Source organism: Thamnophis elegans, chromosome 3, assembly GCF_009769535.1.
Source record: "Thamnophis elegans isolate rThaEle1 chromosome 3, rThaEle1.pri, whole genome shotgun sequence".
In the NCBI taxonomy this organism is placed as follows: Eukaryota; Metazoa; Chordata; class Lepidosauria; order Squamata; family Colubridae; genus Thamnophis; species Thamnophis elegans.
The window spans coordinates 105,626,279-105,653,251 of NC_045543.1; the positions used below are offsets into that span (position 1 = coordinate 105,626,279).

The window sequence follows — 26,973 nt, forward strand, 5'->3', positions numbered from 1 at the left end:
CTGTTGCCTTCTTCCCTTTTTCTTTAAATTTCTTGCTTTTAACCATTGTCAGATCTTGTTATTACTGTATCTTTTGGAGTATAAGACACACCGGGTATAAGACACACCCTAATTTTAGGGAAGAAAAGCAGGAAAAAAAGTTTCTGCCTCGGTATTAATCTGGCTAGTGTTCTTACAGCAAATAGCCTGGACAACCAATCAGCTGTTCCAGGCTGCAGGGATTGCCATAGACCATCGCCGCCTGTGTGCCTTGCATTTTCAGGTGGTTAAAGGTGGCAGGGATCCTCACTTCCACTTGGATTTTGGTAACGAGAAGCACAGGTCTTTTAATCCATTTAAAGCAAACCCTATCACCTTCCCGATTTAACTGGAGTGCGTGGGATGGGGGATGATTTTCATGGGGGCAGAAGGGGGACCTGGCTGCTTGAAGAGACTGGCTCAGCACTGGTGGTGTGCGGGATCACGGAAGCCCTCTTGGAGGGACACCGGATGCGGGGGCCCAGACCCTTTGCGGGGCTCTAGCATGGCACTTGCTCTCCCCACTAGACCCCCATGAAGGGTGGCATCAAAGGCAGCACGGCGGACCACTTCTCGCCTTTCTTTCACTGCTCAGCCTCCCCCTTCTCCAGAATATCCAGGCAGCTAAGATTCCTGCGCTGCCACCCGAAAAGGCTTTATCATGATCTCTGCAGCTCCCACTTCAACTGCCCCTTTTCCAGATGACCCAGGTGGCTGGGATCACTGTGCTGTGACCCAAAAAGACTTTACCACGATCTCTGCAGTGCCTGCTTCACTTGCCCCTTCTCGGACGGTTTGAGTTATGTGCTACCCGAAAACGCTGTTACTGCGATCTCGGCCGCCTGGAACTGCCTGAGAAGGGGCAGGTGAAGCAGGCACTGCGTGGCAGGTGTAAGGTAAGGCGGCTTGCTGTTCACCCTCCCCCTTCTCCAGACGACCCAGGCAGAGGGCAGTTGGCTTCTGCTCCTAGCCTGGGAGACAGATCTGGCCAGGAGGAAAGAGAAGATGGAGAAGGAGGAGGAGGGAGTGTTCTTTTTCTTCCCTATTCCAAAAATGGGCATGTGGAATCAACCTCCAACCAAGGAAGCAAAGGCGCAGGGGTTTGCTGGGAACGGGAGACGGATCTGGCCAGGAGGATCGCATGCCCTGTTTTTGCAATTGTGGAGGAAAAAGAGCATTTCAGGTGGCAGGGATCGCAGATCCGTTTCCCCGGCCAGGAGCAGAAACCGACTGGCCTCCGCCCTGGGTTGTCTGGAGAAGGGGCAGGCAGAGCGGCGAGCAGCCTTGCCTTGCGCCTTCTGCGCAGTGCCCGCTTCACCTGCCCCTTCTCCAGACGACCCAGGCGGTTACATTTGGAGTATAAGACGCATCCAGATTTTCACCCTCTTTTTTGGGGGGAAAAAGATATATCTTATACTCCGAAAAATAAGGTATCTGTTTTCCCTGCTATTTTTTAAAATGTGCTAGCCATGCAATGCTTTCTCTTCCCATATCATTTTTTTGTTCTTCATTTGGTGTTTCTCGTAGGACAATTTGGTCACTCAAATATTCAGTAAGCATTCCTGGTGTACTAGCTTCAGTATATATTCTTCACTATCGTTCAGATATTCTTCCATTCCTCTTTTTTCTTCTTTAATTGTCTGGTTTACTTGCAACATTCCATGCCCACTATTTTCCTTGCTAAATGTGCAAGGATGAAAGGCATGATTTAATGTCATTATTTTTCTGGTCTTCCTATCCAGGGCCTTCAGTTCTGCTTGAGTCCAGTCCAATGTCCCAGCTGAGTATCTAATGAAGGGAATTGCCCAGGTATTGATTGCCTTGGTGATATTTCCTCCATTGAGTTTGAACTTTAAGATTTTCTTTGCTCCCTTGAGGTATTAACTTCTAACCTTTTTCTTGTCTACAGTGTGCTTGTTGTGGTCAGCTGGAAGGATGCTCAGATATTTCTAGTGATCATCTTCATACAGAGCCTTGATGGTATTTCCCTAAGATATCTTGATTCTTTTAGTTGTCACTGTTTTTCCTATTTGATCATGAATGTGACACATTTCTATTGCAATATCTTGACTGGATATACAGACAGTGTGAAACAGTGATTCTATTTCAGATAATGTTTTTCCATACAGCTTCAAATTATCCATTTTATTATCCCACAGAGGTAGGATAGCCTGGCAGATGTTTTTCAGTTTTGAGAGCTATGACCTGAGTTATTCAGTTTATTCAGTATTGTTGACAGAAGAGTCAGTGCCACGACAAACAGTAGAGGTGATAGTCAGCCTCCTTGAAAGATTCCTCCTTAATATTAACATCTCCCAAACTATGACTATTGTCCAACAACCGTGCCTTCCATATTGATATCTTTTAATCCTTGTGCTAAGTGTTTCTTTGGAACAAGCTTCAATGCAGACAATCTTATTCCTTGTTTTTGTGATGCTTAATTATTATTCGTTTCAATTCTTCTACTTCTTTAGTTAAAGAGTTTTGTTCATTTCTGAGGCAGAGGAGAGGGTGCCTGATTTTGCAATGAAAACTGTCCTTTATTGCCAACTCTCCCTGATTTGCCTTTACAATCTGAATTACTTCTGGCTTTCTTTTCTCTGAGTAGACCTTTGCAATTCTTCCAGTTCTGCTGATTCTTGTTGGGCTTGATCTGTAATAACAGATCGTTTTTAAAAAATATCTCTGTTTATTTGTGATGGGGTAAACCAGCTTCTGGCCCTGATTGCTCAGCCAACAATCCTGAGTCCTGTAGACCGTTCTTGATTTAATGTCCAGGAATTCCAACACCTAACACAGTCTTTTACCTTCTATGGACGATGATCCAGCTGGAATGTGTTTCTGTAGTTTACGTCTCACCATATTTTTTATGGGAGAGACAGTCTTTGTCTGACTCTTCTGATGAGATCTATCTAGTATGGTGGAACCTCTGGCATAGCTCTCATTTTCCTCAGAGCACATAAGCCTGACAACCATGTAAAGGTAGTGCCCCACTGAGGATGGCAATTATTACTCAGAATAAACTTTTTTCCTCATCTCAACATAACTTAAACTGATTCTCCTGCTTTTAACTGTTAGCATAAAAGTATTGAAAGAGAATTAATTTATTGTTAGGGAAAATTGTTGCCAAAATGTTATGACTTGGAAACAATACTCATGGAAAATGTATTGAACATTTTGGATTCTGTTCTTGCATTTTATAGGATGTGATCTAAGTATACGGGTAGTCCTCGACTTACAACAGTTCATTTAGTGACCATTCAAAGTAACAACAGTACTGGAAAAAGTGACTTATTGCAGCATCACCATGGTCACGAGATTTACATTTGGATGCTTGACAACTGACTCACATATATGATGGTTGCAATGTCCTAGGGTCATGCGATCTCCTTTTGTGACCTTTTGATTAGCAAAGTCAATGGGGAAGCCAGATTCACTTAACAACCGTGTTACTAATTTAACACCAACAGTGATTCACTTAACAACTGGTACAAGAAAGGTCGCAAAATGGGGCAAAACTAACAGCACATTTCTCACTTAGCAACATAAATTCTAGGCTCAATTTTGGTCTTAAGCCAAGGACTACTTGTAATTGATAAATCACTGTTATTGCACTGAGTTTGCCAAGTCCCCTTCATGTATTTTAAGGGGAAGTTTGATATGACCAATATTTGGTTGGAATTTTCCTTGTTGTTTAATGTTTTGTTTTTGCTTTTGTCATGTATTTTAATACTAGTATCTGAAAACACACAATTATTCAGGAAAATAATGAATGGCTTATAAAGATAAGATGGACCTTAAGCATGATCTGCTATTTGATTTTTTTCAGTGACCTTCAATACCTTTGACTGTAGATTGCTCATAATTCTTCCAAAACACCTGAATCAAACGAGGCTGTACATGTCCTGACCTAATGTCTAAATGCAGTGATGGAATGAATAAAGATCAGTAAACTGAAAATGAATCCCGGCAAGGCAAAGGGCAGGGCAGGTGGTTATCTGGGTTATGGCAGATGGGAGTGAATGGGTTGCATATTCTAAATGCTATTGCATTCTTCCAGAATGAATATTTACATATTTTGAGAGAGCTTCCTGAACTGTAACTGCCCCTGGCAGTTTTAAGTGATTACAATGTCCAGGAGTGCATATAATCAATATGCCTTTTCCTGGACACGACAGCTACAGTTATCTGCACTGTTAGGTTACACTAGCGAATATAATGTTTTCAATGGGAACTGTTTTTCCACTTGGTAGAGAAGGTGCAAGTGAGGCAGAATGTGGTATCTAGATTGCCGACAGGACACTTAACTATCCTGAAGCCACACTTCCTTTAAAACAACTACTGTGGCCAATTGGCTGTTGAGCCATATTCAGTTCCTTTTATAGGAACTAAACACTTGAACAGGCTATATAACTGACTTTCTTCTCAATTGCAGTCTGGTTAATTATTGAGATCATTAAGGGAATGTGCTAAGAGTTGCACAATGCCATCTGGTGGTTACTTACAAGTGAGTCTTTTATATAGTAGCACCTTGATTCCAGAAGGCTTTTTCCTCTGAAACTGGTGAGGTGCCTACTATAACTTTAGGGGCCTGTTGAAAATCTGTACAGGCCTTTCATGTACGAATGGTAGGGGAGTGGGTCTGTTGTTACTTTTTTGTCTACTTTTTAATCATCATGGTTTATATAGTTTTATTATTGTATGATGTATTTTCTAAACTGCGTACCGATACATTTGCATAGGAAGCAGTATAAAATGGGTGCAATAAAGAATCAAACAAAAGCTTCAACGTCTTAAACTAAAAATATTACAAATATTTTTCTTGATGACATGATTAAACTTTGGGGAAAAAATTAAGGGTAGTGCTCAATCTTTCATTATGTCAATGGAAAGTTTGCTACTTTATTAGAAAGGGAAGAAGGGTTATTCCTCCCTCACCTTAGAAACTGACATATGCTTTGAAAATGGAGATTTTAGAGACTTTAGAGATTGTTTGAGCTGAAGAAAATGTTTCATTATGTTCATATGATGCTGAAATGTTTGCTTCTTTTCAGCTTAGAAGATAAAATGTTTTCAATCTATTTTTGCTAAAAGAATTTTGAAATTTATACTATGAATATCTTACTATTCAAATCGCTTATTAATGCCATTATATGAAAAGGGAATCTTATAACTGTATTTAGGACATCAGTTTTCTTGGATAGGGTTACTTCATTTAAAAAAAAGTTATCCATAGTTTATAATACATCTTATGTTTAAAAGAATTGTATTATAATTTTATTTTTTTTCCACGTATATTATGCAATAATATTTTGTTAAATAGCAAATTTAATTTGCTAGATTTTCCAAACAAAACAGAATTTGGTCATTTTATCTAAATATTTCCAGTTAGAAACACTATTTTCATCTCAAAGCCTCTTTTGCACACCTGGGTGTTCTTCCTATAGTTAGAAAAAAAAGGATAACTCACCATGCCCCCTAATTATTGCATTTTTCCTCCCAAGCATAAAAGATAAAATGATTTAATTTTTGGTCTGACTTCTCTTGAGCGGTCTGAACCCAATATGAGATTTATGTATTAAAGTACTTTCTTTAACAAGAAAAGAGTGTGACAAAGAAGTTAAGAGATAATTATTAAGTTACGTTTTCTTAAAAACATACTGTAGTTTGTAAAGGAAACCATACATGCCTATGAGACTTAAAAGAAGAAGGACTTCTAAGAAGGTCTCTTGAAGAGATTCCTAAGGCACTTACACTATTGTTTGAGGGGGGAAATGTTACATGCCTCTTTATTAGACTCTTTTCAACACATATCAACTGTCTCCTGAGCAGAACTTAATTAAGTGTTCCTTGCTGAGATACTATTAAGCTGTGTGGCATTGTGCATGCTTTCAATAATATAAAGTTTGGTTAGCTTTAGATTTTTTTTATTTTTTGAGAAATAACCTCATTAAAAATGGTGCACATTAAATTGGCATCTGTGAGAGAGACATGTTTAAAATTTGAATATTACTTTCTGATAGTTCAGATTAAATTTTAAAACAATGGGTTTGAGGGATCAATTCTCAGCTTCAGTTAACTATTGTCATACTGAACCAGATGTGAATTTTCTGTTTGTCTTTTATTGCAGAATAATTTATTCCTTTTTTTTTTTTGCTAACAAAGGATGCGATCCATTTCTTCTTCCTAAATCCCAATTCCCCTCCACTGTATATTCTGCTAGGTATATTAATATGAACCTGGGCTTTTATACAAATGGTGGGCTTTATCAGTTTTTCAAAAATCTGAATTGAAGGGAGGCAGACAGGCATGGATTTGTGAATTTATTTTGATTATGGCTTATTTTGATATATTACTAAAATGCCAAGAGTCCCTTTTAATATTGCAGTATGTTTACCAGATGTCAGTCATTGGGAGAAAAACTGTCTCCAGATTTGGAAACCTAGTATAATCAGGGTTTAGAATGTTTTCATACAGTCTCATAATTGAAAATAACTATGGTTCTTTTAAACATGTTCCTGACAAGTAAACAAATTATTGTATTTTGGTTTGTGTTTATTATATTTTATACCTTCCACCCAATTTTAGCAAAGGTTTGCAAATTAAAAAAACCTTTTGAATATTCAGATGTACTTTTATGTATACTTTTTAACACATCTATTTCTATAGTTACATTTTTCTCAGTTTTCTTAATGTTTTTGTGAGCCTATTTCTGAAAAGGTACCCCAATGTAATAGACTTGAATAATATAAACATTTTAGTACAGCATATAGTTTACTGCAGGCATGTTTGAAACAAGCTTTAAAAGCAAAATACAATGGCCAGTATATATCTATTTTTTAAATCTAGAATGCCATTTTTCTTTTATGTGTGTAGTTTTTATCCGTAAAGAATTAAGATTGCAATTCATATATCTTGACCGATAAGTAAGTGGTAAGTATTAAATATAAATTTTGGTATTGAAGTTCTGTCACAAAAGAAGCTAGGATGTGGTACAGCTTTAGGATTTATAGTTAATTAATTTTTATAGTCAGATATATTGTTGGACATAATGGAGGACATTGTTGGTTGGAAAAAATGAAATACTTTCATATTTACTAACATTTAATGATTTAACTGAAGTATTTAAAAATGTCCTAATAAAATTATTTAGTAAAACAGTTTTGTTAATGTACTATTAAGGAATGGCACGCTTTTATAATACATTGTGAGTTTAACACTTATCTCTATATTATCTTCTAAAATGGCTCTGGAAGTAATTTTCACAATTTATTTCTCTTTGCCACAGAAGAGTCAGACAAGCCAAACATAAAATGTATGATTCTATTTCCTATAATTTGATTGTGCTGTACTAAAAACTTGATATTGATGGCAGTATATCTAATATTGATATTAATGATACCAGCATCAACTTTCAAATCAATCTTTGCATTAAGAAAATTGAGTTTTATGGATTCCAGTTATACAGATACTGCCCCATAATATCACAGATGCTTTGTGCCAAATGTTTTGTTTTAAATTATAGTATGGTTTCTTTATTACATTGAAGTATCCTAATGACTGGATAGTTTACATTTCTTCCCATAAAGGAAGGCATGTCCAGTGAGATTGTATTTTCTTTGAATATAAAGCCCATATTACATAAGAACCTGCTTTTTGAAGTCCATGTGCTTCAAAACTGATTTACCATGTGGCATGGCAGCTGCTATTCAAGAAACACATGCTCAAAGCTCTCTAGTGTATGTGGAACTAATTGTACTGCTTTTTGGATCCCAGCCTATACTTTCACTCTGTTGAATTGACTTTATGGAACGTGGTTTGTGAATGCTTTCCTAAAAATCCTTTTTCAATGTGATTATATAATCTCATTGTGAGGCTTTTCCATATAACAATGTGCTAAAGAATATTCTGAATTTTTTTGCAGAGGTTGAAAATATTTTTCTTGCGATATAGAACTATTATAGACATAAATACCTACTTACTGGTAGGAGGATAATACAGTTTTTCATTTTGAGAAGAACTAAATCTAAATAGCTCAGAATATATTGTCCGCTCATTTTAGTCTCTATTTTTTGTCTTCTAAAACACATTTTTAATATTAATAGGTTTCAGTAGTTCAAAAAAGAACTGAAAAGCAGCAGTATTTTAAAGCTGAAATACTATGCTAATGATTTACATCAATGTTGTTTCTTTTAGCACCTTAACATTTTTTTATGATTTCATCTCTCAATCAGCAGGGAACACTTATGATTAGTATATCTGATAAACTTGTCAATGCCTGTTTAAAGCAGAATCTCCTAGTCTGCTTTATTCATCCCCCTCTCTCTTACATCATTTCAAGTATAATCTTGATAAGACAGAGATATGTCCTGGGCAGCTGTGTATAGCAAGCTCAGACGACAACTAATTTGTGAAGGAAAAAATTAAATCAGGAGGTAAATTATTTCATGATTGCTCATTCCCAACAGACCTGGGCATCATTCTGAAGAAAATATCAAATAATTGGTTTCAGACCGTGTCACACACATGCAATTCCCTTCGCTAATGGCTGTGTGAGGTAGCACTAGGCCTCAGGGGTCATGAAAGAACTGAAAATAGCTTACTGCCAGGCACAGCAATAGAGAGACAGTGCGAGTAGGAAATGAAGTGGCAATAAGTGCAATCCATAGGGGAAATGTGCTTCACTTGGAGTTTAATATATTGGTTTGGAATCTGGCACTAAGCCATGCAACAATTGTTTACCTATTCGTCAGCATCTGCATCTGTTCTGTTTGGTAAATAGCACTTAAATCACTGCTCACAAATACCAAGATCAATACCTATTACTGGGTCTTCTTTCTTTTTCATATTTTATAACAGATGCAATCTGTGAACAATATTTGCATTAGATTAACAAAATCAGAGAGATTCACTTGAAAACACTTCATATTTTTATGGATAGATCATTTTGTGATTCAAAACCCTATTGCCTTTTAAAATCCAGCATCTTAAAAAGAAGCTAGCTTTTAAACTCTAATGATTAAAATTGATGTGAATTGTTAAACCACTACATCAAGTTATATATGGAAGACTGTTACCATTGTTCCTAGCAGTTTAGCTTGAAACAGTATTACAGCAACTATTCGAAAATATTAAATTGCATAAATTATTAGGCAGGTTGTTAAATCTAGTTTAAGTTGTTTGTGTATATAACAAAATTATTTTAACTCTTTACCTACTCTTTCATTGACAGTATTTTTAGCTTAAAATGAATGATAGGTGAACATGATTAATATAAATAAAATGAATACAGTAATTTCAGAAAAAATGGGGATTAATTATAAAGTAGCTGTTTGATACGAGTAGATTGAAAAATGATAAATGCAAGACACAACAATAAACTTAATGGAGATTTTAGAAATTGAACTTATTTAAAGATTTTAGAAGGCAAATAGTGGTCTTAATCATAATGCACACTGTCCACTTTGTGAGATGTATATACTGAAAAGAATCAATTTGAGTCAGACAAGACATCCAGGTTACTTCACTTTGTCCTTTCCCAGCAGTAGAGTCCAAATCAAGGCAAATCTGATCAAATTAATCTTCAAAGAATTAGGCAAATTGATAATAAAAAGTCTCCATCTTTTCTAGCTTTCCTTCTCTAGTATCTTATGGAGGAATTACTATACAGTACAGAAAATTGTTGCTGGTTTATTATTGGCAAGCACAATGGAGACACAGGAATAAAAAAAGCATGAAGACTCCTGTTTCTATGTTCAAGCCAGTTTCTCACAAAGAGTTTCTCCATTTGCACTCTACTTATCTGCTTCACTTACTTAGCTCCCCTGTAAACTGAAGTGTCCAGGTGCTCTGCCAGAGGGAAGAGGGCATTTACAATCAATCATGTCAATGGCTCCGGTATACCCTCCTTTCATTACAATGGCCAAGTTACAGCTTTTCACTATATTCCCCCTGCTGTAATGTTTGTTCCCAGGCCAAATTCTATTTCCCAATGTCCTGTTTTTCTAACACATTCCACAGACTAGGCAACAATTAATTGTTTTTTCTGCTGTTAGGGGTTCCATTTCCCCCCAATATTTATTCATGGGGATAAACAGTTTTAGAACACAATAAACAAATTTCCTCAAATTATCTACCTTTAGTTAATTCTTCCTCACCCTCTTCATTAATTAATGCTTATTAATTGGTAATATTAAGATAATATCAAATTCACTGATAAATAAACATACGATAAATATAATCAGAATGTGTCCTAATAAAATCACATAAGTATAATAAAAAATATTACACTGTTACAATTATACATTTTATGCCAGGTATCAAACTCATAGATGTTTGTGCTATATACAGTGCATTTACCTTTATAAGCTACAGTGACTTTTTAGGTCGGCGAGGAGCAGGATATATGGTCCATGGGTTCAATTCCAAGTAGATGGGTTGAATCACATAATTTTTAATTAGTTACTATGGTTGTGTGTGACTGATAAGTCCCAATAAAGATGAAACTGTCTCCCGGTGTTTAATGAATGTATAACAACCATAGGAATATGTACTGATATATTTCCCTCCTGGGAGTTGAGGATGGAATCATGAAATCTTTGGTTTGAGACATATAATAAAAGCTTTATCTCTCTAGTCTCAGAGTACATATAAAGAAAGATATTAATTGTACATAGATGTTCAATACTGAGATAATATCATTGACAGCTTACAAGTAACTAAGACATAAAATTGCAATTAGTCAGACCAGAGTAAAAAAAATGCTGAAAGAGTCAAGTCATATCAAGACAGACTCAAGAACAGATTCATATAAATTTAAAAGAAGAAGAATCAATCTATATATAGTATCATTTTCAAAGACGCAGGAAATAGTAATTTGGATAAGGATAAGATCAAAAACTAAATATACAGAGATTCCAGACAATAAATTGACATTAACATCACATGAAAATAAAGATAATTGTATCTCCTTTCATAATTTAGATTTTTGTTTTGCAAGGCATTAGAACACGGGTGTCAAACTCACTGCATGACGTTGCCATCATGTGACGTTTCACAATGTTTTTCCCATTTGTGGAGCTGGGGTGGGCATGGCCTGTGCATGATGCATCCTGCCTATGGGTCACCAGTTTGACACCCCTGCATTAGAAGAATAAATATTTTGGTTTGAAGTCTTCATTTTTACTGCTTTACATTATGTTGCTAAATGCTGTTAATATTTTTGGCATTTAAAACTGTTTTTGACATTATTTTCTCTGTTCTTACTGAATCCAGGATACACAGCAATTTAAAAATACTAACCAACATACTGTATTTAACTGTGACCAAAACCTGGCATCCAATAAGAGAAAATCAGAGTTTGAATGTTCTCCAAATTATCTGACTGATGAGGAGGCAAGCCACTGTATTTTGCAATTTTTCAAGGCTGAATTCTTATAGAATGTATTTCCATAACAGCTATTCAAGAATGTTTAGTAACGTCTTATGATTGCCATTATTATCAGTACTACTGAAAGAATGTCATATGATACAGTCAGTCAGATGATGCAATCAGTGTTCTCGACACAAGGTCCTACTGGTTCAGTCCATCACCTGAGTTTTAAATAAACTCTGCTGGTTGCAAATTATTATTTGGAAATGCAACAACAGGCATTTTTACCAAACCAAAACGCCATCCAAAAGTATTCTCTTCATATTCTGTTGATTTTGTCTTTTTTACTAGAGAGCATCTTAAAATTTTAAAATAATAAAATTAATGAGATGTTTTTAACATACTATTATATTTGTAGATAATCCCTTAAAATATTGTGAATGAGCTATATCCTCCTTAGACTTTATTGTCATGAACCCGAGAAATTGCGTTAATTTCTCCATATTCCTACATAAGAAACTGAACATTTTTTCACAAATATCAGCTTTCTGTTTTATTCAGATGTACATAAAACATGCACATATGCTATCTGTCATTTTTACAAATAATCAGAAACGTTAATTGCAACATATACAATTTAATAATATAGATGTCACATAACCCAAAATGACTGCATTTCTACAGCCAAAATAATCTTTTAATCCTATCAGAAGGAAAACAATGAAAAATATCTCACCTAAAGGTTCATCTAGGAAGCAAGTGTGATACGTGAATCTGATTTTCTTTCTCCTTATTTATAGTTGCTGAGGAACATTCCAGAAAAGGAATGAACCAGTGTTTGACATTACATCAACTCAAATGCCTTTCCCAGCTTATAAAATCATGTTTGTTGATGGAAGAAAATATTGAAGAGCTATCTTCGGGTTTACTGTTAGTATGTATGTCTGAGAACAAAAGTATTCAAGGTAAAGTATGGCTATATTTTCTATATACTGTTTTCTTCAAATAATTGATTTGTAGAATTTCATTAGATATAAGAAGAGGAACAGAACAATAACATTCTCATCAACCTTATAATAGTGACTTATTTTTGATACAGTCCTTTGAAATATTCTGTTCTCGATGGTTCATTTTTCTTTCTAGTTGATAAAATTATGCTGCCCAAAAACATATGAAATAGACAGTCATATAAATTGTATAAATAAATAAAATGCCATGTGATCCATTTTGAAAAGATTATCTGAGATGGACTTCCAGAGGAAACAATAGCAAACTGAAGATGCCTATCCAAAAAGCGAAGCCAACAACTGCAGCAAAGAGCCAGTGAGTAGGCTGGCTCTTTAGAACTTTGCAGGATAAGGAAAGCCATGTGACCACTTATATGAGATCCAAACAATTGCTCCTTGCAAGATTGCAAGACAGTAGTGTCTGGTGGGTTTTCAGCACCAGGAGACAATGAAAATAGCCATGTTGTTGACAACTATAGTATATGCCTTTTAAAAGATATTAGGTTTGCAAACTTCTCATTCTAATCATGTTTACAAATTGCTTGTCAACTACTTTTAAGCTATTAGAGTCCATTGTATTGACAAATGGGTTAGTTTGCCTTCAGTCCTCAATGAAATAAAATTTTAATCATAACCTTTTTTTTTAAATGACATATATAGCAAAAAGCTAAATAAGACTTTGATCCTAGAAAACTATAAATGAATTAAGGATCCAATTAAATTTAAAATAAGATTTTGGAATTAATTATAAATGATCAGTTATAGTTAATTCTAAAATCTTATTCCAAATATATCTGGATCCTTAATCCATTTATATTTTTCAAATCAAAGTCTTCTCTAGTTTATTGTTATTTATTGACAGTTGATTAACTGGGACCTATGAAATGACACAAAACATAACCCTGAAAATATGAACACTTTTAAGAATTCAGAAATCAATACCAACAATATAAATAGCAATGTTTGCTTCTATGGACAGTCCCAAAAATGTTATAGAAAAAAATGGCAGATGAGGAACAAGTTTTAATTGACCATACAAAGATGACATTAAAAACAGATCTACAAATGACAGGCCATGAGAATGACATTGTATGTCTCATTGGACATACAAATGACATTGTATGTCTCATTGGACATACAAAAGAAACCTTACGTTTCGTCAAAAATCAAAAGGCAAATACAAATAAATCAAGAAAATGAACTGGATAGTGGATTTACAAAACAGGCTTATTAAAGATTTGAAGAGTTTTGTAAGAAATAACAGAAGAAATTAAAAGAATCTAAATTCTATGACATTACTTGAATGAATTACATACAAATTAAGATTGTAAGAAGTAAAATGAAGGAATATAAAGTTGTTTATTTGATCAAGATTAAAACAATATACCGTTTTTTTTCCGGAGTATAAGAAGCACCTTTTTTCCCCCTAAAAGAGGGTGAAAATTTGGGTGCCTCTTATACACCGAATGCAGCCCCACCCACCTGCCCCCACCCTTTGGCCTTTGTCTCCCAGCAATTTACCTCTTTGCAGCAAATGTAGGATTCAATAAGCTACAGCAATCCCTGCAGCCTCTAACAGCTGATCAGGAGAAATTGAAAGTGAAACTAGCTGTTTGCTCCACATGGAAATCCTGGGAGGCAGGTTTTTTTTCTTGTGCTAATCAGGCTGTTTGCTGCAAGGATGTAAGTGAACAACTATAAATGCCTATAGAATGTTCAAATTATTAGACTTATTTTTAAAGGCTGTTTTATTATTGTTCTAGACAACTTAACAAAATGAAGAAGCTTTTTAAAATAATTGCTTGATCTGAAGAAGCCCAGTGGTATTGTTTTAAAAAGTGCTATTCTTTTAAATAGCAGTGAATAACTATGCTTCCAGAAAGCACATTTTAACAGTATCTGTACAATATAGTCTGAAATATAACACTACAAACAGTGTATATTGTCTGTACTGTTTGTTGCAAGGAGGCAAATTGCTGGGAGGCAGAGGCAGATATTTTTCCCTTGTTTTCCTCCCCAAAATCTAGGTGCGTCTTATACTTTGGCACATGTTATACTCCGAAAAATACGTTATGTTATTTCTAGTAATCCTTAATGGAATTTCTCTTGGCATGAGAATTGAAAAGATAATTATGAATTTGTCTGTAGAAAAGAAGTGGGATATGGGATGAAGCAATCATTGATTGTGTGAATAAGAGAGGGTGAAGAGTTGCAAAAATTATTTACACTTGTGATGAAAGTTGGAAGTACCTTCTTTACATATTTATCTTATATTTTTTATGTTCTACTTTTGTCTTTGTACTCTTTCTATTCATTCTTTCACTTTGTATTAGATTTTACTATTGTAATTAAAATCCTTAATAGATAGATAAATGAAAAATTATCCTATATGTAACTCATTTTAAAACAGGTTTTAAAAATAATCAGTCCATAGGAAAATGAAATAAAATTTTGGTAGAGGACAAATGGGAATATAAATTGGTGGTACAATATTGGCTATTTTGATTATACCATAACAATTCTATGTATGTTTATTAAAAGATAATAACACAATGGGTTGTTTTAAATGAGTTAATTAAATACTCCTTAAAATAGAAATAGATGATAAGAAAATCTATATGGAAATTATGCTACTGGACTGATTTTTTGCTGCCTTGAGTTAAAGTTAAATCTTCCTCCTCTTAAATTAGTTGTGATAAAAAAATTAATAAAAGAAACTTCAAACTGTTCTCTCTTCTTCCTCCTTTCTTTCTCTGCCCCCTCTCCACTTTACAAACTGTTTTCCCATTTCCTCTGCCACCCCTTTGCCCTGACCTGTCCTAGGCTAATGCATAACCCAAAATGACCTATTTCCACAGCCAAAATAAGCTTTTAAGCCTATTAGAAGGAAAACAATGCAAAAGATCTCACCTAAAAGTTCATCTAGGAAGCAACCTTAATGAGGAAGCTTTGTTTACTAGATGAGAAATGCAAGTATGCCATTCTAATCAAGTAAAAGTTTGCTTATTTCAATATTCCATCAACACTGGAATCCTTAGCTAGGCTGTCTTGTCATGGTTTTGCTTTACAATAAAAGAATACCTTTTTTCTCTGTTTAAACAGTTATCTCATTGTTCAAACTGTGTTCATGAATCAGATTCTTTAGAATTCCCATTTCTCAGTGTCGTACAAAAGAATCACTGTCTTTCTACTGTTCAAGCGTCTTTTTTGGAAAGCAGGTACCCGATGATCATTGAATAAAGTCTGGAAATTTCTCCTCAGTGTTGTGCTCCTTTCTTTTGCCAAAACTTCCATGACATTAGTATCAAATAAATTGGATTGGCAGATAAATTTTACATTAATATTGGTGATGGGGTAATGCCATTTGCCAGAACTGAAAGGTAGCAGGCTATTTTTATAGGCATCAGTCAACAGACAGATAGTACAATACACATAACTCTTGTCTTCCTATTGGTAATAAGAATCATTAGGTTAAGAAAGAATGTTCAGGGAACCTTTTCATACCTGTCATCTTTAAGGAATTGCCTCACTGTACTTCATTTTGCTTTGTATTGCCACTTAATTTATCAAAAAATAAAAAGATTATGATATTATTTTGCTGTTCTCTGTTTGGATTATTGTGTTAATATTTTTGGTTAGTGTACAAAATGTTTGTAAAATTTCATTTAAAAACCCAGAATGTTCTTTTAAAAGTTCCTTATCTTTTATTTTAGTTTTGCTAAAGTAATGTCTGGTTTTTAGCTACACCAGAAGTTTCCTTGGCCATCATTTTTCTCTAGATCAAGTGATGACAAAGAGCAATGGCTGCATAAATTGGATGTAAGAAGAACACTTAGGGTTTATTTTAAAAAAATCAAAGATGTCAGATCTTCTGGCAGATTGTTTGTAGTCTTAGAGGTCTTAAGAGGGGTCAGATAACTTTCAAGATTTCCTTAGCTGGATGATTATGGAACTGTATTAGGGAGGTGTACATAGTTAAGGCTAAAGTGGCTCCCAGGGTTTGTAAAGCTCATTACACTAGAACTGTAGCTGCTGCTTGGGCGGAGAGGTCGAAGGCTTCCATGTTAGAAATCTACAAGGTGACCACCTGGGCTTTTCTTCATATGTTTCCATAGTGTTATAACTTCGATGTAACCTCTTCTGCAGATTCTCTTTTGGTAAGAAGTTACTTATGAACCAGAAAGAAAGAGAGAGAACTTTGAAGAAAAGAGAGACACTTAGCGTACACTGTTTGGAGCTACCATTAGGATAAGTTCTTTGACAGCTTGCACAGTGGAAAGCAGTGAAAGTCAATTTAGATAGATGAAAATAAAAGTTCCAGCTCAAGCTACTAATGCTCTCTGGCGGTAATCCCAACAACAAATGATAGCATTATAAGACATACGATATGCATACAAATATGAAAAAAAATATGAAATCATATTTTAGCTTAATAAAAATTAAATTTATTTAGTAACTTTCTATAATTTGAAACGTCTATTTCAGTTCTGTTGTATAAATATTTAGTGTAGGGGAATAACATTAAAAAATTATTTCAAACTGTTTATTTGACTTCTGTATATTTATGTTATTTCTAACTTCTAGATAAGTTCTAAAACTATAGGCTACATTCATGTGGAAATATCAAATATGAACTAATAAAAATATGAACAACAACTTTCACAACAGAAAGATTAAAGTGGTTATGCTGTTGGCCTAGAAACCAGGAGACTTTGAGTTCTAGTCTGTCTTGGGCATGAAAAAAAAAAATGGAGGTGACTGGTAAAGCTATTCTCTCTCTGCCCAACATACCTCTTAGGGTTGTTGTTGTTGTTGGAAAAGTAGGAAAAAGGATTATTGGCTTGTTTGCTACCCTGATACACACACACACACACACATGCACTGTTTCCTGGAAAATACGACCTACCCCGAAAACAAGCTCTAGTTCAATTTTCCACAGCTGCACCTAAAATAAGCCCACCCCCAAAATAAGGCCTAGTTAAGCCCCGCCCACCTTCTGGTTGTACAAATTGGGGTGAGGTGCAGCCGTAAAAATCAAGCTAGGGCAGGAGTGGGGTGGTGGTGAAGGATAAAAAGAGGTGGTGGCAGGTGGAGGGGGAAAAGAGGCAGTGGGTGGATGGAGGATGAAACAAGGTGATAGGGTACCGGCTTACCTGAGAGCCCCCCAGCCAGGCCATCAACATCCTGACAACTTCCTGGCCTTATAGTGGCAACTCCAGAAACACTGTTCAGGACTCCAGAAGTGGTTGCTGGCCCACTTCTCCTTGCTTGCCACTGCTCAGTTCAGGAGGCTGAACTATGCACATGGGGTCCTGGAAGGGAGTGCTGGAGCTGCTGCAAGATGAGGCAGTTGTCAGGATATTGATGGCCTGGCTGTAGGGTGCTCAGGTAAACCAGTGTGGAGTGTTGAGGGCAGCTCTACAACCCCCCTTGCTTTGTCCTCGAGCACCCACTCCCTCACTTTGTAGCCACCACACTGGTGTGTCACTCAGCCTCCTGCTCCGTTATGGTGGCGAGCAAGAAGAAGAAGCGGTGAAGAACGAAGAAAAATGAAGTGAAACTGTGGTGGGGTTGGAGGACTAAGCAAGGCAGAGAGTGTGGAGCTGCCCTACGCGTCCTGCAGTGGCTTCCCCCATTTGTTTGAGAAAAGTGAACTTTAGACAGATCTGATAACGAGCTCCAAGATTAGCTTTTTCCAGTGGAGCTCTTTCAAACCATCCTTCTTAAACTTCTCAAGACGAGTTTTCAAGCTTTGCTTCAGGAAGCTAGAAAGATTTGCAGTAATCTTTCCTTTGTAGATTAAGAAGACATCTGTTACTGCACATAAATCACTTGTTAAAAATAATGCACTTAGATGTATTAATTGCTTCAGCTGAATCCAGCTTAACATTTAGATTCTGGATCCTAAAAAAGAACACTATAGCAAATCATTCATTCATATATGTGTGTGTGTGTGTGTGTGTGTATTATTCCTCTATTACCATGTTTTTATTTATATATATATATATATAAACATGGTAATACAACAATACAATATATATATATATTGGAAACACCAAACCTGAAGTAGTCAGCAGCAGCCTGAAGATGACGAATGTGACTTCGTCGAAACGTCGCCAAGACATCTCCAATTCTACGCGGGAGAAAACCCGAACAACTAGAGACCTACATATATATATATATATATATATATATATATATATATACATACATATATATATATATATATATATACATATATATATACATATATATATATATATATATATATATATATATATATATGTATACACATACATACATACATACATACATACATACACACATACATACACACACACACACACACACACACAATATAAAACAATACAATATATATATATGTTGTATTTGTGCTGATAAATAAATAAAGGGAGACTAGTGTAGATCTATTTCAAGCTATTTAGCTCTCATCAGCTAGCCATACCCTTACTGGGATTCGAACCTGTGCTGTATTGCATCTTAGGCAGATGTCTTAATCATCAAGCCACAGGTCCTCCTCCTTATCAGCTTAAGCCAGGGAGGTAGGTATATATTTAGTGTCACAACCCCTGGTATGCCCCATTTATGGGAGGAAGCTAACTGCTACACAAAATGTAACAAAGGCAACAGTAAAATATTGGGCTTTCTGTCTGGATGGTCTCTTGTGATGGCTGATGGACAGAGAATGGAAGCAGTTAGCTTCTTCCCATAATTGGGGCATTCCAGGGGTTGTGACACTAAATATATATACATATATACACATATACACATATACACACACATACATACATACATACATACATATATGAAACATGGTAATAGAAGAATAAAACATTTACTCAGAACATAGCAATCAGACATTGTTTAATAGGCTTGCTAGAATTTTTCTACATAACCAAACCATAAGAAAGAATATAGGTTTATAAGCAAGTGATCACATTTCAAATTCTTATACTTCCTGGATGCTTATTGTCTTTCTTATTTCTAAAATATCATATTCATATTTTTTTATTGTGGAAGAAATTTTGAGTTAAATGCCAAATAATGATAAAAACGGTGATTGGAAGATTAAACATATAGTTACAAACCTTATCAGGGCAATAGAATCATTTATTTTAAATTTCTATGAAAAAATCTCTTATATTCTTTACCCCTGGTGGGAATTATTTTTAAGCTGGGGAGATCCATTTCTTCAGATAATAATTAATGATTCTGGAAAGCTGACATTCCTATTCATTTTCTTCTGACTCTCTTTTCTACATTTGTTTTCTCCTTCACTCTTTCTTCATTTCTGTTCCTGCTGAAAATCTTGAATTAGATTGGGTGGTGGTGGTTGGGGGCAGTAGAAACAGTTTCCATTTGTGCAAATTGTATAGAGGATTTATATTGTGTGGATGGAGGGGAGAGAACTTCAGCATCAATATCTTCCCAAACACCAATAGAATCTCCTATTGAAGCAGTTTGGGGACGCTCAAGATTTATTGTTTAAGAGCCTGTTTAGTATGACTTCTGATTCTGTTGCCTCTGAGTGTTCCGTAAGCATTCATATCATGCCACATGTGTTTGCTGTGAATTGGTTGATAGATGATTGATTGATTGCAAAATCCTTAGATAAATAACTTGTAGCAAGAAGCCAGATAGATAAGTAATAGCCAGGAACAGCAACAAAAAAAAATCATGTTCTAAATGTTGCTTTGGACATGCACTAGGAATGGGACTACTTGAAATCCATGTTTTGTGAGGGAAACATTTTCCCCAATATTCTGGAAATATGAAATCTGCCAGCTAAATTGATAAAGTTAATCTCAAACATCAAGGATTGCCAGAAAAATTATTTTGTATTACTAGCAATTCCTGGTAACAGGGCCTTCTCTTGTATGCAGAGGCCATTTTAGTATTTGTTTTGGTAACAGATTTCAATTAAATTCAAAACATCTTTATAGATCATATTTATGTTTCAGAAAGATTGCAAGTTATAACTTTTTTTCAGAAATTTAATCTTAATTTTTACTGATATTTTGCAGGAGTTCTGAAAAATACTTGTGGGGAGCTTTTTACAGGGGACAGTAGAGCAAATGAATCCAGCGAATTTCCTGAGCATATTCTTAAGGTTAAAAAGGTGCGTAAAATATAAATTAAAAATACTTTTAATTCTGAGAGATAGTTTTCCTTTGTACACAACAGCATAGATTATTAACACATTCTTTACAAATCAGGTATATGTAGATGTTAATATCAGCACAATAACTAATTTAATTTAAACTTGGGTGATAATATTAATTTTGAGAATATAGAACACTTTGATGAGCCATTTTAGCCCTACTAAAACATGTAGAAATATTTTCCCATGTTTTAGTTGGTTTTTAAGAAATTAACAAAAAAGACTTTAAGAATGTTATTTTGTTAATTTGGGATAGTTATTTCCTATTTGCACAGTCTGTACAGCTTACTACATATAAAAGACAATTGTATATATTTCTTGTGGTTGGCATGAAAACAAAATTGTGGTATTAGTGCTATCACAATTTAGAGCTGGTGGGAAAGGCCAATTGTTTGCTCACTTTGCATGAACATGTAAAAGCTTTGGTAAAATAATGGGCCTCCCCTCAATTCCCCTCACCATATTTTGGGGCTAGGAATGACAATCTTAAAAAATTGTCATATTATATTATATTCCAGACTAACTCTGGCTTTTCCTTTCCTTCTCCAAGCCAGGTCCAAAATTTATCTGAACGATATTGAGACTTGACATCTGTCAGGTTCCCAAGAATAAATTTTATAATGGGTAGGGAAAATACAAAAGTAATTGCCTATTTTTTGTTGCTGTCATTTCCTTTCAGATAATTCAGATAGATGTTTAAAACTGTCATAGATATTTGAAACTGCACATTTGTATATTAAATATTTATTGTATAAATTTATATTTCAGTCTGCCATGCTAGAGTTTGGATGGAGAAATGTTTTTAAAGACCTGTCCTCTTCAGTAGCACACAGTTTAATAATTGCAGTTGAAGATTTTTCCGGTAAAATTCTTGAACATGAACAAAATGAACAGTGTTCAGCTACTTATTATATGATGTGCCTTGTAAATGTACAAAACATGAATGATTCCTGGAGAGTTGTCAATGAGAAAGAGCAACCAAAGCAGATTTCAAAGGCATGTATCCAAAAATATGGAGGTTTGAGATTCTTTAGGATATTATATTTGTTGGAAGTACCTATAAAACCAATAATTCTTGTAAATACCATCATTGATCTTGTTTATTTAACAGTCAATTAATTAAAGTTGTAAGTTGTAAATTATTACTGTAAGCATCTTAGAGTATGCTGGAGTTGCTGGATCATTGTAATAGATTCTGCTTGGAATGGAGTGAGTTAAGATTTTAAAGATGTACCATATTTATCAGAGATGTTATTCAGCAGGTTCTGACCAGTTCTGGAGAACTGGTAGCCGAAATTTTGAGTAGTTCGGAGAACCAGTAAATACCACCCCGCCCCCATCTATTCTCTGCCTCCCGAGTCCCAGCTGATTAGGAGGAAATGGGGATTTTGCAGTAACCTTCCCCTGGAGTGGGGTGGGAATGGAGCTTTTACAGTATCCTTTCCCTGCCATGGCTACCAAGCCATGCCACGACCACCAAGCCATGCCCACAGAACCGGTAGTGAAAAATTTTGAATCCCACCACTGCCGTGAGTGATGTTGAGTTGGCCATGCCCACTCAGTCACATGACTCCCCTACCAAGCCATGGCCCCAGAACCAGTAGTAAAAAAAATTGAATCCCACCACTGGTATTTACCCAGTAGATTTCCCCCTTCCCAAATAACTACATGTTATTTGAGGAGTATCATTCACAGTGACAAAAAAAATGGATCAGGAATACCATTATAAAACTGCTGCTGAAAAACTGCATGCCTTTGAAGATTATTCCTGTTTTGATAAAGGCTGCTTGCCTGTTGAATTTAATTCTTTTGTGGTGTTTAAATAGATCTTATTTGTCTTTATTACTTTCAATGCCCAGTTACCAATCTCTTGCCTCATTCATGTGTCTATCTTTTCTTCCCTTCCCAGCCTTCTGCTTCCTTTTCCTCCTATAGCTGGGGTGTCAAACTTGCGTTGGTCACGGCATCATCACATGATGTATCATGACTTTCCCACCCTTCGCTAAACCAGGCATGATCGTGTCCAATGCATGATGCATCCAGCCCATAGGCTGCGAGTTTGACACCCCTGTTCTATAGCCAGGGTTTTTTTTCTACTGTTGTTGGGATGTGGGAGAGCAATGTGTCTGAAAATAGTTTGTGAATAAAAGAGAAAATTGTTGATATATGTAGATTAATTAATTAATTTTAAGTAGTAATTGTTAATTCACTGAAGATTATTTTCACCTATCCCAGACCTTATGGAATATAGGTTCTGATGCATATGTTCTTGCATACATACATACTCACACATACATGTATGTGTCATATATAGTCATTTGGGGAGGAGAAATTGCTAAGATTAGTTTCAAGTTGAAGTTTTTTTTTGTTTTTTTTTTACAAGTTTAGAGAAGCTGGCTACTGTGCAGGATTTTTTGTATGAATTTGAATATACAATTTTCCCTATCAGCTCTTTCTTTGAGAGAGAGACTTACTTAAATTTGAGTTGTCTTCCTGTGTAATAAGCTTGGAATATTGCCTATTTGAGTGTAATTAGTTTTTGTCTGTTTAGTCATTGGTTAGAAATTAATGTATACAACTGCAGATCAGATATATTTCAGATATATTTAATGTATACAACTGCAGATCAGATATATAAAATAATGTCACAGGTGACAGTTTTTTAACATGTGCTTAATATCTACAAGATATATTTCTTTGCACTTCATCCATGCCTTTTAGTACCCGAAAATAAAATGATTTCAAAATTGATTTGTTTTATATGTCAAGCATACATTTCAATGATACATAGTATGCCCTATGTATCATTGAAAATATTTGGAATTACAAATAACTGAATCCTAACATTTATATTTCTTAGTTTTGTTCTGACGTCATGGAAGTACTTGACATGTTGCTCCCATTGGCTCTCGCATGCAGAGTTGAGGTTTTCCAGGAAATTAGAGCAAACTTTATAGAGGCTTGCAGCAAAGTGGCAACAGCTCTCCTGACCAGACTGGAAGAGAGAAGTAAAGATGTTCCTACAAGAGCTCCACTTCAGAACTTATATACCATTCTTTCCACAGCAGTACATGTATATCAGCGTTTTAAAATGTATCAAAATGTAATGAAAGTGGAATCTGGAGCGTAAGTCTTTTTTCAGTGATAACAACCTGTTTTCATTATTATTTTTTCTTTCCAACTTCCTTTTTATGATTTATTCTGGCTGAATTTTGACCTAATTTGCTGCTAAAACTGAGGGTTGATATTTAAATGTGAAGTATTCTTTGGGGGATATTTGAGGAACCTCCCTTCCTAGTTACATCTACCCATTCCATCAGATCTGGCAAGAGAGGCATATTGTAGGTCACTTCTATTAAGGTATGTCATCTGACGTAACTCCATGTAATTGGTTTTCTATGCAAAGGAGGGCTCACTTTTGTCTTATGCAATCAATTTTTCTCTTATAATTTCCTTTGATATGTTAACTATAAAAAGGACTGAAGGCTGGGTCTTGGGGTTCCCTCTAAATGAGAGGAATCTCTTAATCAGAATGTTCTGAATAAATTGAAATAAAATGATCTTCCTGTCTCAGTCTGTTTCATTGGATGCTTAGTCATGAGCCTAGAAGTCAAGACTTCAGGCAGTAAAAAAAATGCCACCTGATTACTGATATTTTTAAAACAGGCATTTATTGTAATACAACAACATCATTATGAATGGATTTTAATTACAGGAAATTTACTACTACCATAAAAGCATTCAAAATTCAGAAAATTCTTGTCACAAAATCTACGAGCTTTATAACAATAATATATTTAATGACATTTCAGTATTTCTTCTAGACCAGGGGTGTCAAACTCAAGGCCCGGGGGCCAGATCTGGCCTGCGGGGTGCTTAGATCTGGCCCGCAAAGCCACCCTGGAAACAGCGGACTGGCCTGCAGTACCTCCGCCAGTGAGTCGACCCTCCCAAGCTCCGTTTTCACTGGCAGAGGGTTGCAGGAAGCTGTCACAGCCAAAAACGAAGCTTGGGAGCCTGTTTTTGCTGGCACACGCTTGGCATGCGCTCCTGACATGAATGACATCAAGCTTGCCACGCCCACCCTTCCCCCCAAGCTCAATAAATATATCTGTTCTCATTCCCATTCTTGCAACTAATTGGATGATTTGTTGTTCTCTCTAAATACTTAGCAAATGACAGGAGAAATTAAAATCTTCCGAAACTAGAAAAAGCACCTATGTCAGGGAAGATACTGACAAAAGAATACTGATTTTTTTAAAAAGCTTTTCATTTATTATTTTAAAAAGGTGAAGTTAAATTTTGTAACAAGTTAAAATTTAAACTAATAATTAAAAAAATTAAGTTAGCTATTAGTAAAAGGTAAATGTTTCCCCTGTCCGGTTGTGTCAGACTCTAGGGGATGATGTAATAACTAGCCTTTATGACTTCCTATCCTTGCTTAACCTTTCATATTTTTGCACCTTATATTACTTATGCCATATATTTGAAGTTAAAAATTATCCCATAACTTATATGTTTATATCACATGTATGGATAATGTGTGTTTATATACTGTATATACTTATATCACATACATGGACATGAATTTTCCTGACAGTAGGAACAATTAATCATTGGAACTACTTGCCTCCAGAAGTTGTGAATGCTCCCAACAGTGGAAGTTTTTAAAAAGAGATTGGACACAACCATTTGTCTGAACTGTTATAGGGTTTTCTGCCTCAGCAGGGAGTTGGACTAGACCAGGGGTGTCAAACTCAAGGCCCAGGTGCAGATCAGGCTCATGGGGTGCTTAGATCCGGTCTGTGATGATGCCCTGGAAACAGCGAAGGACCGGCCCGCAGAGCCTCTGCCAGTGAAAATAGAGCAAGCTCTGTTTTCCCTGGCAGAGGGTTGTAGGAAGCTGTCGTAGCCAATAACAGAGCTCAAAAGAGTTGCGGGTGGTCCTCCCGACCTCCGTTTTCGCTGGCAGAGGGTTGCTGGAGGCCCTCGCAGCCAAAAATGGAGCTCAGGAGTCCGTTTTCACTGACAGAGCTTGGGCCCACGACAGGCACCCCCAATGTGAGTGATGTCAAGCAGGCCATGCCCACCCTGGTGTCACCCATCCCAGCCTCCTGAGGTCAAACACAACCCTGATGCAGCCCTCAGTGAAATTGAGTTTGACACCCCTGGACTAGACAATTTCCAAGGTCCACTACAACTCTGTCATTCTGTTATTCTCTCTCGTCTCCCCCCCCCTCTCTGTTACAAGGCTTTTTAAATTTTAAATTCACATTAGCGTAAAACTAACATTTTGTCAGTCTGAATAAAAATGAATTATACAGAATATTAATAATCCTGTTGTTTAGAGGTATCAGGTATAATAATAGTATGCCTTTTAATAACAGCAAAATAAATATCTGATTATTTAGCTAAGTATATTTTCTTTATTAAGTATTCTAACCTTATAAATAGTATAGATTTGTAAAATTACATATATTTTCAAAAGAACATATGTAATGAAAACTAGATTTTAAAGTTAACATGGAATCAATAGTAATTGCTTATTTAATAATGCAAACCATTTGTAGAATTGTAAATTGCTATCTCACAGCAGTGTTCTTAAATCATTCTCTATGATCTTTGCCCTTGAACAGGCCCTTATTTCTAGCACTACTCCAGCAATATAAGGAACTGATCAGCATTCTTCAATTTCAAGTTACAAATTATTGCATACAAGTGTGTATTACAAGCATTTTACAGGATGCCGAGAGTCATTACTGGGAGGACAAGAAAGCTTTTTATGAGGTATGGAAGTAACATTACTATCCTTCATTTTTATCCAAATGCGGTTTATTTTTCTTTATTTTTGACTGATTTGAAAAACAATTGTAAAACAATATGGATTTAAAATGAAGTTTTAAGATTGTATCCACTCATCTAATTGCCTGCCTGCATTATTTCAATGGTTCTAAGACACAAGGCCAGTAAGCTTCTTCTGATTCCCCAATATCCTGTTATATCTCTGCGTTAGGTGTTATTCCACTGCTCCTAATATAAATGTCACTAAGTTAAAAAGAGAATAGTCCAGAATTGGACTTAATTAAGATTACAGAAAATTGTATCCTAATTTGCTGTAAATGTTATGGATTTAAATTTATATTTTAAGATTGTGACTGATTAAAACAATCCCTGAAGCACTTAATCACTAAAAATGTTTATCTACAAAAAGTATAATTTCATACTGTTTATTAATCATTTTCCCAACTAGATGAATTATCTGAACCAGCTAATTCTTAATTCAATAATCGAAGTGGATAAGAATCCATAATCTGGGAGTACCGTATTTTTCGCACTGTAAGATGCACCGGACCATAAGATGCACATTGGCTTCAGAGGAGGAAAACAAGAAAAAC

The 26,973-nt window shown here is 35.5% G+C and overlaps 1 protein-coding gene across 2 annotated transcripts in view; it reads left to right on the top strand.

The window, feature by feature from the left end:
• The window catches only part of KIAA0825 (KIAA0825 ortholog), a 97,660-nt gene that overhangs the window by 16,658 nt on the left and 54,029 nt on the right, over nt 1-26,973 (top strand). For both annotated transcript variants that reach the window (XM_032213259.1, XM_032213260.1), the window contains exons 5-9: nt 12,190-12,354; nt 20,442-20,536; nt 21,347-21,574; nt 23,439-23,704; nt 26,215-26,365. In XM_032213259.1, the coding sequence (XP_032069150.1) occupies nt 12,190-12,354; nt 20,442-20,536; nt 21,347-21,574; nt 23,439-23,704; nt 26,215-26,365 (905 nt within the window). The remainder of the gene's footprint in view (nt 1-12,189; nt 12,355-20,441; nt 20,537-21,346; nt 21,575-23,438; nt 23,705-26,214; nt 26,366-26,973) is intronic.